A 20245-nucleotide genomic window follows, 5' to 3' on the forward strand; every position below is an offset into this window, starting at 1 on the left:
CACTTATGCAACAATATTATTTTAGTTTTTATTTTCACTTCCCTCCACCTAAAATATTTCAGTTTATTGTTCCACTGAGTTGTACAGTTTATAGGTCACATTAAAAGTGGAAACAATTCTGCAATTATTTTTCTTTGTCTTATGATTGAAAAAGGTCTGCTGACCGTCTCCCGATCAGCGCTCTTAGACATTGGCGTCCCCCTTGTCTGAACACAATAGCACGGCAGGGGAGATTTAGTACAGCGGCTCCTCCCGAGCAGTCAGTTTTTTTCGTTCAACCCTACAGGTTTGAACAAAAAAAGTGAATAGTGTGTACTAGGCTATAGTTTGTGAGGAAAATCTGCAGCCAACAGCCTGTACAAATAAATAACAGACTTTCAGGCACTTCTGCTATTCACATGTAACCATACATGTACATACAAGTGGTTACATAAATACATATCGACCGTACAGTTAGGAACTCCGACTGGCTCTGGACACAGTTTGCATCCAGGGACAGTGCTGCTGGCTGCAGCTATCTGTCAGGTTTATATGCACTAAAGCATAAAGTTTTGCTGCATCTAGAGAAAGCATTTAGCTGCTTTTGAACATAGAAGCCTATACTCACCACCAGATTGCCCATCTGAATTAGCCCTGCGGATGTTTGAGAATGAATTCCTTCACAGTACATGCAGGTAGAGAGGTTGGGAAAAGCTTGTTTTAAAGTGCTCTTACTTGTATTCACTATTATGCAAAGCATCTTTATATATAAATATTATGCTGCGTACACACGACCGTTTTTTCCGTCGGAATAAACTCAGACGGGTTTTTCTGATGGAATTCCGCTCAAGCTGTCTTGCATACACACGGACACACCAAATTCCGACCGTCAACACTACGATTAGCCTAGAAAAATTAAGTTCAATGCTTCCGTGCATGCGTCAAATTGTTTCCGAGCATGCGTGTTTTTTTCTCCGGAATTCCATACAGACGAACGGAACATGTTCTTTTTCTAAGTCCGTCGGAATTTCCGACGGAAAAAGTCCAATGGGGCATACACACGGTTGGAATATCTGATGAAAAAATTCCGTCTGACTTTTTTCATCGGAAATTATGACCGTGTGTATGCGGCATTAGTATAATATTAAATCACGAAAGAAGCAGCTTTGTGCATTCTGCATTCATGTCTATGAGAATGTAGTACAATGGTTTGGGACTATACAGTACTAAATCACATAGAAGCTGGATCCCCATCAAATCATATCTAGAATCCTAAAACTGCAGGTGAATTAGAAATGAGCTGGATAATAACAGAATTGTGAATACCAATCTTAGTATAATGGAGGAGAGGTAATGCCTGAAATTCATCCTAATACTAAATACAAAATAAGTATTCAATGACATACACTTTGTTTTCATGTGATTTATACTTAAAACGTTTATTGTAAAAAAAAAAAAAAAATGTCCTATTAGATATTACCCAACAGTATTCCACAGTAGCAATTAATACTTTATTCACTAATCGGTAGATAATGACGGTTGTTTACTGAGACTGTAATCTATTTGGTATATAACAACAGACAGTTCCCCTGCATTTCTATCTTTACCCTTATGTCATCAGTCAATACTTAGTCACTAATTAGCAGGGTGCCGTCATCAAGTCTTGGCTTGTTCCAGATGACACTTGAAATCAAGTATGCAATCATTTAAAGCTTAAGTGAAGTTAAATATTTTTTTTTAAATCAGCATTAGGGATGGTACTTACATTGAATGAAAAGTGTCCCTTGTGCTGGTGGCTGCTATGTTCATTGAAACCTTTATTCCTCTTTCCACCAGATTTCCTTGCAGCTGTGATCTTCTGATGTTGGGGGTTTAATATGAGCCACTGGACCCATCACAGCCACTCGTTAAAAGTGATGACTATGCCCACCCTTTAACACCCCTGCTTGGTTAAAAAAAACTGTACTATAAAGGTCAGCCTCCTCCATTCATAGAGCATTTCCATTATGGGAAGGGATAGTCAGGGCAGATCCTAGGGTCACAGGCGCCTGGGTGCAGAAATATTTCTGGCGTCCCTGCGTGGTCATTTTACTAACTCCTCCCCTTTACAAATGTTTCTATGGCAACGACTCAACCACAGAAATGCTTCCCAACAAAGTCCTAATTAACCTGGGATCCGTACATGATCTCTTAATAAAGAAAATACAGGAAGAGAAGCAGAGTACTTTATTGGGACCTGGAGTGGGACCTGGAGTGGGACCTAGTGTGAAAGGGGTCTCCCTTTCACACTAGAGGCGTTTTTCAGGCGGTTTAGCATTAAAAATAGCGCCTGAAAAAAGCCTCATCCGCAATCCCAGTGTGAGAGCCCGAGTGCTTTCACACTGGAGCGGTGTGCTGGCAGGACGTCAAAAAATGTCCTGCAAGCAGCTTCTTTGAGGCGCTTTAGTGTGTGTATACACCGCTCCTAAAGTGCCCCTGCCCATTGAAATCATTGGTCAGTGCCTGCAAAGCACCACAGTAGTGGCGCTTTGAACCATTTAGTTGGCTAGTGGGGGTTAAAAGTACCTCTAAAACTACGGAGACTGAGCACTACCAGAAGGAGGGGAGAACTCTGGCACTTCAGAGCCCCCACCTCTGCAGGCACCTGGGTGCAAAACACCCTGCGCACCCTGCCTAGGATCGGCCCTGGGGATAGTACAGCTATTATGAATGGAGCAGGGGGAAAAAAAGTGTGGGCAAAGTTGGCAGGTTTGACAAGATGAAAGGTCCAAAGGCTTGTAAAAACCCCCACAGCACTGGAAGATCCCAGCTACAGGGAAATGCAGGGGGCATAAGGGACACTTTTCATTCAATGTAAGCACCGGCCCTGGAGCTGATATACAAATATATACTGTATATACATTTAACTTAACTTAGACTTTCACCTGATTTTCTACACATTCATGTTTAGTAATGCTTACTCTGTAGGTACCAGGGCTCAAGTCCTGCGGGAACGCGTGGGAACGGAGTTCCTGCACTTTTTTCACAGCAGGAACGCAGTTCCCTTTGCAGGACTAGAGCAACCGAGAGAAGCCAAGCCACCCGAGCCAATCCTTCACTAAGCGGCGATGCCCAGCTTGAGTCACTGTCAGGGGCAGGCGAACCTTAGTAATCCTTTATTTTACTGGCCGCTTCCTGTATATGGATTCATCGGGTAGTGTGCGGGTATTCCGTCACTTCTTTGATGCCGCAATGTCTCCTGGGAGCTTTTGTCATTGTTCCCAGGAGATATTGCGGAACATTCTTTCTAAATCCCACGATAACTCGCAGCAGACCTCGGCAATGTCTCCTGGGAACAATGACAAAAGCTCCCAGGAGACATTGCAGCATCGAGGAAGTGACGGAATACCCGCACACTACCCGATGAATCCTTATACAGGAAGCGGCCCGTAACATAAAGGTATACTAAAGGTACAGTGGATCGGAAAAAAAAAACAGTGGTTTAGTAATTATGCATACGAGCGTATCTTCTTTTTTTTTGGTGGGGGAGTGGATCTTGGGTGGGAGTTCCCACACTTTTTTCCCCAGGACTTGACCCCTGGTAGGTACTGTATATGTATTCTGATGTTAGGTGGCATTTTTAGCAGTTTCGCTAACAGCAAACTACTATGCATAAATTGGTGTACTTGTTCTGTAAAATAAAGTGCTGGGTGAACTGATATCTTTCAAGGTGAAAATAGTGTTATATATTGATAATACAAATGATAAACAGGCATTACACTTTTATCAGACAGTCAGTAAAGTTACCAACTCATTGGCACAAATTGGCAGCAACCTGACATCCCAGCACTGATTGTCCATCTCCAAATGACAAGACCAAAATGGAGATGTTTTAAAGGCAGTAAGATAACTACGAAGAAACATTATGTTTGCTTCATTCGTCACTGGACTTTCACGATACAAATAAACATATCAGGCAATTCATGCATTGTGAAAACTGGTGTTATCTGACACATATGTTACACATGCACATTCCTCTTACAAACAGTTTTTACAGCTTTAATGTGAAACAGGGTCTTGGTGATATACATAATCTGCTGTATTTTATAACACAAAGCAGACTCCACAACTACTGATAGCAGTTTGTATGTTTGCAGTTAGTACAGGAGTGAGATTGGTGCAGCTAATACAGTAATGCACGTGTAGACTGAGCTATTCATTGATATGACCCTCCACCATCACTGATTAATGAAAATTGTCCTGGACAAGTATAAAAAGGGTAATGTTTATCAGACCAGATCCTATTATAGTTCACACAACAATATTAGCCTTAAATTCCCAACAGGGTTGGACGGTACCAAGGCATGGTTTCCAGCCTCATGCCTTGTTGTCCACAACAATAAATCGGATTATCCATTTCTTTTCTTTTAGGCATGAGGCTTAAAGGGATTAACATTCAATTGAGTCTTCCATTAACTGCATGAGAGAGCCAGGAGTGATAATCTCACTGCCCATTGGTGGAGTTTGAGCATTCAGTTCTCTGTCGCGTACTGTCACTTCCTCATTCACTTCTACAACAATGGGGAGCCGGGATAGTTGTGGGGGTTCAGGCCATATTTCTGAGGTATCCTGGTTCTCTGATACTTGCTCACTGGCATCAGTGGTTGCATCATTAATTGCCTGAATACAGCTATTGAGGTCATCATCTAGTGGAGGCTTCTGGTCACTGCTGTCCACTTCCTCAGTGACCACTAGGGCTTGGGTAATCGCAACTTTCTTTGATTGAAGTTCCTTTGTTGGGGTGGCTTCCTGGTGGGTACATTGATTTCTATTCAAAGGCTCAGCTACAATGAAAGGGGTGGGGTTTATAGGAATATAACAGAAAATATTGCCACATCCAAGAAAAATGTGCACAAGATAAATGTAAGATTGCCTTTAACATCATTATGCCTGGTGGCAAATTTGTCAGGCATAATAATACATCACTTAGACAATAATAAGTTATATTAGTCCCATCCTACATAAGGAGATATGAAATGCAATAAGCTAGAATAGGCTATTCTGTTACACGGCTTGGGTATTTACCTGACAATTCTTGTTGTTTGTTTTTGCATGGAGAGCTTCCATGACACTGGTTTCCAGGTGAAATCACAGCTACAGCTGGCGTCCTTTTTTGCTGCTTGCTTGAGTTCCCGTCTGCCTTTCCTAACTCTTTTATTTTGCTTTGTTTGCTAGGTGACATCCCCTTATCTTGCTCTTCACAAGTCTTCACATCATCAGGGCTCTCACTGTAAGCTGCATTTTGGTAGCCTTTCTCTGCTCGCTGTGGTGAAGATTTACTGGTATTTACCTGCAAAGGTCAAGCCATAAACAAAGTCATTTACAGCTATAAATCTGTAAATCTAAAGTGGAACTTTATCATTGAAAGAGATTTTTTTTTAAATCAAAAAAGTTTATTAAGCAAACTGTGAACAACTTGTTAACATACAGTACATAGTCAAAAACAATATAAAGGTTCACAGTGAGAGAACAGCAAGACATCAAGTGCAAAAGTCTGTGACACATACATAATCATCAGTAATGCAGTACAAATTTGAGACGTCCAATATACCATAATCTATTACCCACATGCAATTGCTTCAAGCGTGGAAGCATTAGACAAGATTTCCACAAGCATTAAGGTAACAAAATTGTATCCATGATAATATCTGTTGAAGAAAGACCCGGTATGGCTTACCAACGTCCCTACAGCTTCTCAAAATTCCCAGGGCACCCTCTATGCTGGAACAAGACTCGTTCCAGGTGGAGGGTATCCCCCCATGTGGTTGATCCACTCCCTATTGGTCGGCGTTTGCTCTGATTTCCAGCACTGTAAGATAAGTCTCATAGCCTTTTAAAAGGATCTGCTCACAGCAGTCTAGTAAACTTTGTCAGGTCATGGTTAGAAAAAGAAATGCAATAGCAGAAAAGCTTTTATTGCATTAGAGACTCAGTATGTCTCTTCTGTAATAAAAGCATCCTGATTGCTAGTGAATTTATATTCATTTTTTTAGCATCTGTGCCTTATTATGCCCCGTACACACGATCTGGCTTTTGCCTGGCCAAACTCACATCGGAATTCCATCGGAGTAAAAGAGAACATGTTCTCTATCTAAACTCCGATTGAATTCCTCGGAAAAATGTCCAATGGGACATACACACGGTCAGAATTTCCGATGGAAAAAGTCAGTCGGACTTTAGGGAGGTTTTCCTTCCTGTTTTGTACATACAATACAAAGTGAGGGAACATTTCTCCAAAGTAAGAGAACACTCCTCTTGTGCCAGTTGTGATCAGAAAAAAGGGGGTTCCCATTCCAAAGTACTGACACCTGGGAACTTATTTATATTAAATTATAAAAATATATTATATATAAATTATATATATATATTTTACAATGGTGTATGTGAGAAGGGTTACGTGTCACCCAGGGATCTTATCCATACAGGTTGAAAGCCTGGTTGTTTAGTCTCCTTTTAATTAGTAAATCTTGGTCCTGAGTCCTAGAGTTTGGAGACTTTGTAGAAAGTCAGAACGGAAGATGCCTCCAATTCTGAGTCCATGTTTTGTAAGCAACTATCTGTGAATAGGCCATTAGACTGGAAGTGACTGTGGCTCAGGACTATATACAGGAGACAGGACAGTTCTACCTAGGAGAGGGTAGGAGACAGTGCAGCTAGGGGTGATGCATATGAAACACAAGAGTGTGTTTGAGATTTGTGTGTGGGAGAAACAGACAAGGAACAGACGCCTGTAAGTCCAGACAAGCCAGGAGGCTGGTATGAAGTATTAGTTTTGCAGAGGAATGCTGAAAACTCCTGTGAGGGTAACTCTTTGTGTGATGTTCGGACATTTATTTTAAAGAAGACATACAGCCAAAGCTACTGTTACCCATTCTCAACTAAAGCCCACTGTCGGCTGACATTATAGAGCCACTCCAGGAACTGAAAAGATCCCGACCATATGGTAGGAATCCACCCAGAAGCCTGGAGCGGCACCTAGCTCGGCCTCTCAGTGATCACCCAAGAGCCTGAGCCAGCCCTTCCTGCCCCCTTGACAGCCCAGCCCTCCAGTGAGCACTAAAGTGCCAGATCAGACTGCTGAGAACAGCAGTCCCAGCTCATGTTTGAGGGGGAGAACTGAGTGATCGCAGTGTTTGATTGCTCAGTCCTCACTGCAGAGCTGGCGGTGGACAGATGCAGCATCAGATCACTGCCACATCTACCTAGGTGAGTATATGTTTTTTTTATTTTGCAAAGCCCATACTTTAAAAGGAAGTTGGCCAAGGAAGCCTTAAAGCATTATTGAAAGTATATATATATATATATATATATATATATATATATATAATGTTTGTAATAATAACTTTGCTCCTCCTGGACCGCTGCTAGCCCATAGATGACTAACATTTGAAAAGAGATGTTTTAAATTGTGAAAAAAAAATATATTAACTTTTAAAGTCAATTCTGAGGTAAATTTTGATGTCAATTCTCAAGTAATGTTTTTCCTACCAACCAATACTCACTGTCTGAAACCATTTCAAGCTCTTTTTTGCAGCACAAGAGAGAGAAGAGATGCAAGTTAGCATTCATATAATTAGGGCTATAACACTGAATTTACAATCAGTGTTAAATATTACGTTTCCAATTAATATCTTCCCATTTTTTAATTCCATAGCTAAAATTGTTGTACCACGTATCTGATTATCATTTGGCTAGTAGATTACATAGCTGTGTCATTTCAAGCTTCACCAGATGTTTTTATCAGGAATGTTTGTATTTTTTCTTTAACTTCTGACCACTCCTATGTCAAATAGGATTTTAAATAAATTCTGGTGTGTATCTTTTATAATGTGGGGCAGTTGAAAGCCCATGCCTAAAATAATTGGTACACTTGTTTCAATAATTGGAACATGTGACTCCAATGATGCTTTTTTAAGTTGCCATTATCCAAATCAGTGGTTCCCAAACTGTGCTGATAGATGATGCTTTGACACTGTCTGTACCTGCCCACGCTAAGTTGTCTGCAGCCTGTGCCAGTGAAAGTCTCAATTTAAAGTTCAGACAAAATGGCTGCTGGAGACTACAATCACAGACATTTTGTGCACAGATTGTAAACAACGAGCGGAAATGTGTCTATGATTGTAGACTTTGTTCTCAATTTTCTATGGTGTTGTCAGGGTGTGGGTGTGGCAGATGAAATACAGAGGGATGTCCAGAAATAAAAAGAAGAATGCAAGAGAAGGGGAATAACAGTAAATGCTCAGACTCAAGGGAATTCTGATTAGGGCAAGTCAACTGGTGACAAGACTAGAGCAGAATTATGCACCAAACACAGAGACTTCGTTTGGGAAAGAGACAGAAATGGATGTGTCCACAATTAGTCAGGGTTAGAGGGTATGGTCCTCACCAGTCCCAAGTATCTCACAAATACTGTGTAGACTGAAGCGTTGGTGGAGCGCTTGATACTAGGGTCAAAGAATGAATTGCACGTATGTAGTGAGGGCAGTTCTCTGTAAAACAGGTGAACCCAACAAAGGTCACTGTTAGTAGTGATGCAAAGAAAATATATGGTTAACAAGTGAAAAGTCCAACTAAGTTTAATAGGTCCAGTTGACTTTTATTTGCAAAAGTTAAAGTCACAAATGTAGTCAACACTAGTGAGCCTCCAAAATATGTTGACTACTCCTGTGATCTTCACTTTGGCAAATCAAAATCATCTAGGCCAATTAAACTTAGTTGTTCTGGTCACTTCTTAAACATCTTTTTTGTATCACTATTACACTTAGTAGTTATATTGTTATTTCCTCTCATCTAATAAAGAAAACACGCAGTGTGTGATGTGTGGTGTGTCTTCAGGATTTGAAGCTTATTTTCAGTGTGCCATATGTTGACAAGATCCAATGTCACTGTCCTAAAGGGCAACATTCTTCTTCTTTTAATGACCTAGAATGTTTAAACCTTGTGTTCATCAAAGCCGCACCAATTTGAAGTGTTCTATGTTGTTTGTTATATAAGATAGTGATTCTTACTATAATTCCAACATGATTCTATAATTCAGTTAACATCAGATCACATTTTTGGAACCAATAATTCAGATTAATTTACCATTATTTGACTTATACTTGAAATAAGTGTGACCAGGGTTTGGACGAAATGCATCTGAACATTCCCCACAAAAAGACTCTGCTAAAGCCTAAAATAATCCTTCTATACAATGGTATATCTCATCCAGTGTGGCAGCCTTGACCAAACTGTGTGCTGGTTTAGATGCTCACTCTTTAGGCCAAATGTCAGCCTACAGTAAAGCACTGCAAAAAGCTAAGCTGATGTATTAAATAAAAAAATATATATACCGTATTTTCCGGCGTATAAGACGACTTTCTGGATGCAAAAAAATGCATCCAAAGTCGGGGGTCGTCTTATACGCCGGGTACAGTCTCAGTACTCACTTTTTTCCCCCAGCGCTGACAGTGTCCCATGCTGCGATCGCGATCGTGAAGGATTTCAAAGCCGCGCCTTCACTGCAGAGTGTTCTGTGATAGGATGAACAAAAATCTTCCCAGCAGCGCCTCTGTTCTTTGTTCCTCCTATCACAGATGCCTTCTCATCCTCGGACGAGATGAGAAGACGTCCGTGATAGGCGGGAAACATAACAGAGGCGCTGCTGGGAAGATTTTTGTTCATCCTATCACAGAACACTCTGCAGTGAAGGCGCGGCTTTGAAATCCTTCACGATCGCGATCGCAGCATGGGACACTGTCAGCGCTGGGGGAAAAAGTGAGTGTTATTGCACTGGGGGGGCAACAAGTTCAGGCACAGTGGGGGCAAGTGATGGCACAATGGCAATGTGAGGGGCAAGTGATGGCAATGTGGGGGCATGTAATGGCACAATGGCAATGTGGGGGCATGTAATGGCACAATGGCAATGTGGGGGCATGTAATGGCACAATGGCACAGTCTGGGCATGTAATGTAATGGCACAGTCTGGGCATGTAATGTAATGGCACAGTGAGTAATGTAATGGCACAGTCTGGGCATGTAATGTAATGGCACAGTGAGTAATGTAATGGCACAGTCTGGGCATGTAATGTAATGGCACAGTGAGTAATGTAATGTAATGGCACAGTGAGATTTGAAAAAGCCTGTTTCTGTCAGCGGTTCTGGCTACCCCTCAGCTTCCAGAAAGACAGTAAGAAGGGGGTAGTCTTATACAGTGAGTATATCCCAAAATCATAATTTTTCCTGGAAAATTAGGGGGTCGTCTTATACGCCGGGTCGTCTTATACGCCGGAAAATACGGTATATACAATGCTTATTGCTATATTCAAAACTTTTTTCATGCAGTGTTTGAAGATAATGCCTGAGACAGTTTAGAAAATAATTAATAGTATTTTATTTATTTCTAATATTTCATTAATAACTAGCAGCACTAGCATCATCTGTTCAAATCCTAGCCATGGCACCACCTGCCTGGAGTGTGCATGTTCTCCCTCTGCTTGTGTACGTGTCCTCCGGGTACTACAGTTTCCTCCCACACGCCAAAGACATGCTGGTAGGTTAATTGGCTCCTGTCTAGATTGGCCTATGTATTTATGAATGTGAGTTAGGGATATAAGATTGTAAGCTCCTTAGGAGCAGGGGCTGATGTGAATGAAAAAAAAAATATATATATATACACTATATTACCAAAAGTATTGGGCCAGTCAAGTTCCTTCATCCCAAACGTGCTTATCAATGTCTTTATGGATCTTGCTTTGTGCACTGATGTGCAGTCATTTTGGAATGGGAAGGGGTCATCCCCAAACTTACCACAAAGTTGGGAGCATGAAATTTTCAAAAATGTCTTGGTATGTTGGCGCCTTAAGAGTTCCCTTCACTGGAACTAAGGAGCCAAGCCCAACCCCTGAAAAACAACCCCACACCATAATCCCCCCTCCACCAAATGATAAGGACCAATGCACAAAGCAAGGTCCATAAAGACATGGATGAGCGAGTTTGAGTTGGAGGAACTTAACTGTCCTGCACAGTCCCGACCTTAACCCGATAGAACACCTTTGGGATGAATTAGAGCGGAGACTGCGAGTCACAAATGTGCTTCTGGAATAATGGTCAAACATTCCCATAGACAAACTCCTAAACCTTGTGGACAGCCTTCCCAGAAGAACTGAAGAGTTGGCAAAGGGTGGGCCAACTCAATATTGAACCCCACGGACACTGGTATGCCATTAAAGTTCATGTGCGTGTAAAGGCGGGCGTTTCAATACTTTTGGTAATATATATATGTAAATTGCTGTGTAAATTGTCAGTGCTTTATAAATACCTGTAATAATAACTACGGTAAGGTTGTTATACAATGATGTATTACAGATGTGCTGTAACTTTAACAATGTTATTATTGCTAGTGAAGCTTGTATATAAATGTGTGAATAGCTCCTTAACTTCCTTGATTAACCACTTCAGCTCCAGAAGATTTTACTCCCTTCCTGACCAGAGCATTTTTTTGAGATATGGCACTGCGTCACTTTAACTGACAATTGCGCGGTCGTGCGACACTGTACACAAACAAAATTGATGTCCTTTTTTCCTCACAAATAGAGCTTTCTTTTGGTGGTATTTGATCACCTGTTCGGTTTTTATTTTTGTTGCACTATAAACAAAAGAAGAGCGACAATTTTGAAAAAAAGCAATACTTTCTACTTTTTGCTATAATAAATATCCTCCAAAAATATATATATAAAAACGAATTTCTTTCTCAGTTTAGGCCGATATGTATTCTACATATTTTTGGTAAAAAAATCATAAAAATCATAAGTGTATATTGATTGGTTTACGCAAAAGTTATAGCGTCTACAAAAAAGGGGATAGATTTATGGCATTTTTATTATTTTTATTTTTTTATTAGTAATAATGGCGATAAGCTGCGATTTTTAATGGGACTGCAACATTGCGGCAGACACTATTTTGGGACCATTGACATTTATAGAGTGATCAGAGCTAAAAATAGCCACTGATTACTGTGCAAATGTCTCTGGCAGGGAAAGGGGTTAAACAATAGGGAGCGATCAAGGGGTTAAATGTGTTCCCTCAGCGTGTTCTAACTGTAGGGGGATGGGCTACCTAGGGCATGACAGAGATCACTGCTCCTGATGACAGGAAGCAGTGGATATCTGTCATGTCACTAGGCAGAACAGGGAAATGCCTTGTTTACACAGGCATTTCCCCGTTCTGCCTCTCCTCGCCGTGGCAGTCACGTGCCCGCTAGCCTGGGATTTCAAAGGAATGTACGGGAATGCCCTTTTGCGCACCGGTGCTATTCTGCGGTCGGGTAGCAGTTAAAAGAGAAGTGTGGGAATCTAAGAAAACAAACATTTATACTCACCTAGATATATGCACCATGCTGCAACTGTCCCCTGCCGCCTCTACACTGAGAAATGCGCAGTAAGAGACAGCTGATTGCTCAGTTCTTGGTCTTTTCTAAATAGAGAGTGGGGATTGTCAGTCACCCACTCTCTGTTCTGCCTCTCCAGCACTCACTGAAGTGCTGGTCTGTAGAGTGGGTGGACGCGGCTGGCTCCATGCTCTCAACGGCATGCTAAAAGGCAGAGCCAGCAGCTGGTCAGGCATCTGGGCACATCCCAGCCTTATTGTTGGGATCCCTGTACAGCCTGGACCATCTCTGTGATGTTAGCCAAAAGCGGACTTTACCCCACTGTCGGCTGATTCTGGGTCACAGGAGAGCACAAGTAAGTGCACTCCTGTGACCCACAGGAGGAGTATGGTCAAAAGAGCTTTTGGTCATACTTATCCTTTTAAGCTTCTGGGTGGGTGAAACATATCAAAGCAAAACTTGGAAGGGTATTTGTCCCCATTGGCATACAACAAAGCTTATTAAAAATTCTGATTCTCTTGGCTGGTGCAGTTGTACTTTAAATTAAAAAAGTGGAAAGGTGGATGAGATGGGTCTCTAAGCTTAGCTGATACACAAGACTCATAAGAGCAGCCTGAGGGTTGCATATTACGGTACATAAGTTGTATTGCATAGAATCAGATTATGTTATGTAATACATCTGTTTTAGCATCAGGTAGACACAAGACCACTAATGTCATACCACACTAGGATGCTTCTCTGTGACAAGTGAAGTTTGGCTCATCTGTTGCTGTTGTTGTCGACGATTCTTCACAATTCTTATTAAAAGGAACAGCAACAACCCAAACACTATCCCAAAAAACCCAAGTCCAGCACCTATCATCGGAAAGTCTGGCAGAGTGAACATGGCTTTTGGCTCTGATGGATCCCGAGGTGCTAAGAAAACAAGTAAATAACAAGAAAAAGATAAAGTCTCAAACAATACGTTTTATAGTGCATTCTACCTCTAGGAAACGGACAGGCAGAATAATGGGGACCAACAAAAATAGAATGCCAGCTTTTACTTAAACAATCAATCACTTTAAGAAATAAATAGGAAAAATAAATTCTGGTAATGTGGCCTATTTGAATGTCACTATGCTTGCTTGATGGCTTTAACAACATTAACTTGAGGTGCTATAAAGCTATGGTACAGCGTTGAAGGTGGGGATCTAACTATCGGGGACATGTCAAAATTCTGCTTGTTAGAAGAGTGGATGCATAAGAGAGAATAAGTTTTGGTGGTGTTCACATAAGTAACTTCCATGAATATGCCCTTTCATGGATGCTGCTGTATCATTTATAAGTTTACAGGTGTAAAAAGTATCTTAGGCCCACCATACTTTCTGTATATGGGACCAAACATAATTTTTGATTTTGTTTTTAGTAAAAGCCGCTGAAAATCGTCTAGACACACAAACACAAAGTAAACTAATGTAGTATTAAGGTTCATATAGTAATTTACAGATCTGGTTGTAGGGAGAGGTGACACATATCCTACCTGCTTGCCCATGAGCCAAGACCTTTACGATCACTGTGCAGTTTGCTATTTCCCCAGATTCTTCATCTCTTGCAATTATCTATAGTTAACACAGGAAGAATGCCTTGGTTAAATATGAATCACACTTAACAACTGTTTGTTTGAACATGAAACAATGCTGTCTGAATCACTTATGGTTACAGTAAAGGAAATAAAATGAATTACCAGAATATATCATGAGCATGGGATTTTTGATTATTGATGTAAATAAACAGCAACTGAATAGAGAAAACAGTAACAGTGAGAGGAAGACAGGAGGTCAGCAAAGGTGCATTAATGAGGATAAAGGAACACATTTTTCATCAATTAAGAAAAGAGTCATGCCGCGTACACACGATAATTTTTCCGGGGTTGTAAAAAACAACGTTTTTTAAAAATGTAATTTAAAACGATCGTTTGTGGGCTTCAGAGCATTTTTCGGGTTCTGAAAAACAATTTTTTTTTCTAACATGCTCTATTTTTTCACAACGTTTTAAACAATGTCGTTTTTCGGGTTGTAAAAAACTGATCGTGTGTGGGCTTTAACGACGTGAAAAACCCACGCATGCTTAGAAGCAAGTTATGAGACAGGAGCGCTCGTTCTGGTAAAACTAGCGTTCGTAATGGAGATAGCACATTTCTTATGTTATAAATGATTGCATCGTGTAATGCAGCACATTCTTTTCTTCTTTTTAATGCTACACTAATCCAAATCTTTTGCTGCTGATATTGTCACATAGTTATGACAAGCTTGTTACTTTATAATTTATTGTTATCTCCTGAATATTATAGTTTTTTTTTTAAGCCAGATCTCCATCTAAAAAAAATTCTGCATATTTAAAATCTTTTAATGTAGCTCTTCTTTTTTGGTTATTAATTGGATAATATTTTAGACTGCTTTCCATTTTTTTTGGAGTGTGTCAAGTTACCACAACAACATTATTATTTAGTATAATTTACCCACAAGAAGGTTAGTGTCCCTTGTTAATTAGAAAATGATTTTTTTTTAAATGTCCCTGCCTACTCACTAGCAAACTCACTATTTTTAAGAAAAACACATGGTCAAGTTTTGTCAGCAAACAAAAAATCCATTTATTCTGGGCTAAAGTAACATAAAATAAAGGCTGAAGGCAAACAAAAAGCTCTGTTAATAAAAACAAAGAAGCCAGGAAGGCAGCACTGGAGAGCCTGCTTGCATTTATAAAGACGCAGATCCCCACAGCAAACAACCAAGGATGTGATCCAAAAAACTGGGACCATTAGGGGCATCACATCACTCCTCATTTCCTGGATTTGGTTGTCCTCTTCCCTGCAGTCTTCCCTGCAGCCCGAGTCCTCGGAGGCTGGGTTCCTGGAGGTTGAGGTTGTGCCAGGAGCAGGACCAAGAGCAGGCTCAGGAAGAGGAGCAGGAGCAAGAACAGGAGGAGCGATCCGCACAATGTCGGTGTCGTCATCGAGCTTCCCCAACATGGCCAGGCTTACTGCCTTGAAGATGGGGGTTTCACAGCACACACACTGGCTCCTCTCCAGCTTGCTGGCAATGAGCGCTGCAAAACCCTCTTCTGCGCTGGGGGGCTCTCGGAGGGCCGCAGTTGCTTCGCAAATAAGGGCCTGGGTCTCCTCCTCCATTTGAAGAAACCTCCTCGTGCCTCCTGTCTCCCACTGAGGCCTGCCTCCCCCTGGCTCCCAGTGGGCTCTGCCTCCTCCTGTCTTGCAGTGGGCCCTGCCACCTCTTGGCTCCCTGTGGGCCCTGCCTCCTCCTGGATCCCTGTGGGCCCTGCCGCCTCCTGGCTTTGCTCTGTCTGTGTATAAAAAAAGTACATAGTTTATTTTTTGTCTTCATAAGTCACACACATTTTTCAACTCATGAAAGATGCAAATTGGATGCCAATATATATTACAGACAATCATTCGGACCCTGCATTTTTCATTCTTGTCCCCATCATGTTTGGCCACTACTGTCTATTGATATGTCCAACACTTTTTGTTCAATCCTTACATTTTGAGCACTAGTAACATCAATTTTACATTATACTTTTATTACAAAAAATCGTTAGCAAATTACAATACCTGGCTCCATGGGTCACAATCAGGCTCCTTCAGGAACTCTGGCTGTTCCTCCGAGGATGGCTGCTCTTGGCTGCAGGGAAGGCTGGGGGGTTGGCTGCAGGGAAGGCTGGAGCTTCTTCTGGGGGGAAGGGTAGAAAGTAATGCCCTGGACTCCAGGTGGTCGTCCAGGAAATGGAGTTGGCTATAGTACCAGAGGTTTGGCCTATAAACATTGTCAGCAGAAGCTCCAGACCTCATTGAGCTCAGGACTAGCGCTCGTTAAATCCTATATGTGCCCCTAATGGTCGCAATTTTTTTATTCACAGTCTTGACTGTTGCTGTGGGGATCTTTGTCTTTACAAATGCAAGCAGGCTCTCCAGTGCTGGATTCCTGGCCTCTTTGTTTTATTAAGTTTGCTTTTTGTTTGCCACAATAGATGGAGATCCCTCCATATCTGCACAAATTCCGTAAAAAAATCATGCTCTTTGAAAGCATCCATGTTCAAAATCAATACAAAAAAAGCTAATTTCAGTCAAGCCTCTACTAATAAACTTTCTCACCATATATAGGCCACAAACTCATCCACTGATCAATAAAGTAAAAAATCATGTTACGTACCGTCGTTGTACACGTCCGTTCCTTCCGCCTTCTTCCACACACTGAACGTTGTTTTGACCCATGCGGTATCCCTTTATACACTGCGCATGCGTGAAGCTCTGCACATTTTCCCCTGCCCCTGACGTTCGTTCTAGTACTTTCCCTGCCCCTTCTCGGTCGTCTAGTGCAAGACAACATGGCGGACACTCGGCAAGTGGCAACCTCAAGCCAGGACGGACCCAGGCGGTACCACACACCAGATCCAGGAGATACAAGGCCACAAATATGGCATTTGAGGAGATAGTGGAAATGGTGGCAATATTGGGGAGGGAGGATTATGATGCTAAACATGGCCCATACAAACACCCTAATAAGGTGAAGGCCCAAATAATGGACAAAGTGGTCAAAAGTCTGTACCACAAATTTGGGGTGCGCAGATCCAAGGAACAGCTCCGCAAAAGATGGTCTGACATCAAATTGAGGGAGCCGGAGCAATACCAGAAGATTAAAAGAGTCATTAAAAAAAGTAAGTAATTTTCCTGTGTATTCAGATTAGTTTTATTAATATCATGTTGCTGCATGTGCTTTTTCTTTCATGTCGTACAGTTCAAGATGTCAAGTTTCATATTTGTGGGCACAATAATTGGTTGTATGAGTCGTCGTTCATTCGCTCATTAATAATTAAATACGATCTTTTTGTCTGATACAGTGTTTTGGAAATTTCATCATGCCTATTTAGGCATGGACAAATGTAGTTAACACTGTATCAGACAAAAAGATCGTATTTTATTATTAGAGAGCGAATGAACGACGACTCATACGACCAATTATTGTGCCCACAAACATGAAACTTGACATCTTGAACTATTTATGGGAGAATAATTATTTTTTTTTAGTGTAGATGTGTTCTTAACTAGATTTAACTAATCAAACTAAATTCAATATACAGTAAAGGAGAGTATGCATAGCAGTTGTTTACACATGTGAACTCAGTAGCACAAGTGTTGGCCACAAGAACAGCCTATTTAGGGTGTCACACACAGGTGATCTAGTGGATACCTGGTGTGTTTCCAAAAATAGATAAATGTAGCAGCTTTGGTAATGGATACAATCATGTGTTCAGCTTAGAAGTATTGACAAAACAGACAATTGTACCACACTTACAAAAATAATGATTCATATTCCTCTTTCAGGCCTCAAATCTTTTTGACTCAAGTATCCCTTTTGTTACAATCTCATAGGGCGACAACGAACTTCCAGACAGGAGCCGAGAAACCCCACACCTCCTACCCAAGCCCCACCCCCACGGGATGTGGAGAAAGAAGAAGCGGAGGAAGTGGCACCACAACAGGTCAGTGTCATACACCACAGCCTTAGGTAATAGATGTAGGCCTGTAAAATTTATAATAAATGGTGTGTTTCCAAATTTCAGGAGCTTTTCTGGCTGGGGACGGCTTTGATACACATAGCGCCCAGATGCTAATTGGCGAGGTAATGGCCTGCTCTGCTGACCTGGAGGACATCAACACAAGTTTGGGTAGATAAGGGAAAAAACAAAAAAGGTGGATCAACGAATAAAATACGTGATTGATGTTCTTGGGAGGGTTTAGAAAAAAAATTATACTTTTACGTCTGTTTGTTGGTAATGTTTTATTTGTTTTTATTTGTATTTTAAAAAATAATGTTTTTATTTTAATCTGAATTTTTAGTTTTACGTGCTAAAACGCATGAACAATGACAAACGAAAAAAGTGACATTGTTCATGCGTTTTAACTAGAAAAAACAAAATATTAGATTCTAAAAATAAAATAAAAAAAAAAAACATTTTTACAAAAACAAAAATATATTTTTTAAATAAAAAAAAATTCTCACCAAAAAAAACTGCCATTTTACAAATAAAACTATAAAAAAAATGACACATTTAAAATGTGAAACAATAAAAAATATTTTTTTGTTATTTTTAAGTTTTATACTCAACAATGTGTGGCTGAGTATATCAATGCTGCCTAAAAGAACAAATAAATATTTGTAGTGTTTACATTGACAATGATAGTTATTTAGTAAAGGAAAATACACATGGCACTACAATGGCACTAGGATAACCTAGGAGAAAGATAAAATAAACCCAAATTAGAAAATAATGAAATAAAAAAAAAATACTTTTTCATTCAAAAATAAATTTTTATTTCAGGAAAGATCAGGCATTGCAATGGCCCCCCTACCCATAAAATATTCCACATATCTTTGGCGGACAGCATGGGCGCTTTGGGGGCCAAGCCTGTAGGGCCAGCAACGGAATTTGTTCAATGGCCTCATCAGGCACAATGGTTAGATAATTTGATGAATGTCTCTTTAAATAATTGTGCAAAATGCAACAACACATGATGACGTGGTTCCATTTGTATTCCGCCAGGTTGATGGCGGTGAGGAATAATCGGAACCGGCTGGCCATGATGCCAAAGGCATTTTCGACCAACCCTTCTGGCTCTGGCCAGCCTATAGTTAAAAACCCTCCTCTCAGGGGTGAGGGTTAGTTGGGGAAAAGGCCTCATCAGGTGGGGACCCAGTGCAAACGCCTCATCAGCAACAAAGACGAACGGTAGTCCCTCTTCATTGTCCGCTGCAGGTGGCAATCCCAGGTCATCCGACTGAAGCCGTTGGGCGAACTCGGTCTGGGCAAAGACCCTGCGTCAGACATCCGCCCATTTTTCCCCACATCCACAAATAAAAAGTCGTAATTGGCCGACACCACCGCCATCATCACAACACCGTGGAACCCTTTGTGGTTAAAGTAATAGGATCCCAAATGGGGTGGTGGCACGATGCGGACGTGCTTGCCATCAATGGCTCCTCTGCAGTTTGGAAAGTTCCAACGCTGCATGAACTCTGATGCCACAGTCTGCCATTCCTGTGGCGTAGTAGGGAACTGTGGAGAAAAAAAATGTATTCAAACAAACATTGCAATCAGATTATCCAAAAACATTCTTGCCAAAAACAACAGGATATCATTAATTTGAAGGAGTATTTTAAGACCAAAAAAATAATGGATCACTAATCAGATTCATCACCACCTCTGATGGCCCAAAAAATTTGTTTTTGGGGAGGGGGGTTCAAGATGAGTTGGGGACCTCAAAAATAAGGGATCTAGCACTCTGTCTGAATTCCCCAAAAATGTGGAAATGCACACATTTGGGGGGGGGGGCGTGGTTTGGGCAAGGACTACAATGGAGCAGACAAAATACTTTGGGAAGTGACTAGGCTAGAAATTAGGAAAGGTGTCTCTATATGGAAACACTAACAGCGCTTAGGTAAAAGAAAAAAATCTAAAATTACCCCTCTGCTTATGGTGATAGATATTCACCCTTGGTGAGAGCAATTGTCACTCCAAATCAATCATATACCATGAGTGAAAAAGAAGAGCACAAAACCTCACTGAAATGATAATGGTTGAAATTGCAAAAGAAACGATGATACAAAGTCCATTTACCAAAAAAACGCATTAGCATAAAAAAGTCTCTAAAATCATTGTAATTCCTGTGTTGTTATACTCCTGAAGTGTCCACACAAAGATCTTCACATACAGGTCTCCCTTAGGAGTTCTACTCACCAGATGCCTATGGTGTAATCAGCCTTGAGAACTCCTGTGATCCTGCTGGGCTCCTTCAAATGGTATGCC

The 20245-nt window shown here is 41.0% G+C and overlaps 1 protein-coding gene across 3 annotated transcripts in view; it reads right to left on the minus strand.

Annotated features, from left to right (window-relative positions):
- Window positions 1-3681: 3681 nt before the first annotated feature.
- The window catches only part of LOC120931613 (cadherin-related family member 5-like), a 95790-nt gene continuing 79226 nt past the window's right edge, over window positions 3682-20245 (minus strand). The window contains exons 13-17 of one of the 3 annotated variants that reach the window (XM_040343226.1): window positions 13905-13983; window positions 13107-13300; window positions 7521-7541; window positions 5044-5308; window positions 3682-4802 (exon numbers count right to left, since the gene is read on the minus strand). In XM_040343226.1, the coding sequence (XP_040199160.1) occupies window positions 4408-4802; window positions 5044-5308; window positions 7521-7541; window positions 13107-13300; window positions 13905-13983 (954 nt within the window). In that variant the 3' untranslated portion in view covers window positions 3682-4407. The remainder of the gene's footprint in view (window positions 4803-5043; window positions 5309-7520; window positions 7542-13106; window positions 13301-13904; window positions 13984-20245) is intronic. The other 2 variants (XM_040343228.1, XM_040343227.1) reach the window with 2 other exon arrangements.

This window comes from Rana temporaria, chromosome 3 (assembly GCF_905171775.1).
Source record: "Rana temporaria chromosome 3, aRanTem1.1, whole genome shotgun sequence".
Lineage (NCBI taxonomy): Eukaryota > Metazoa > Chordata > Amphibia > Anura > Ranidae > Rana > Rana temporaria.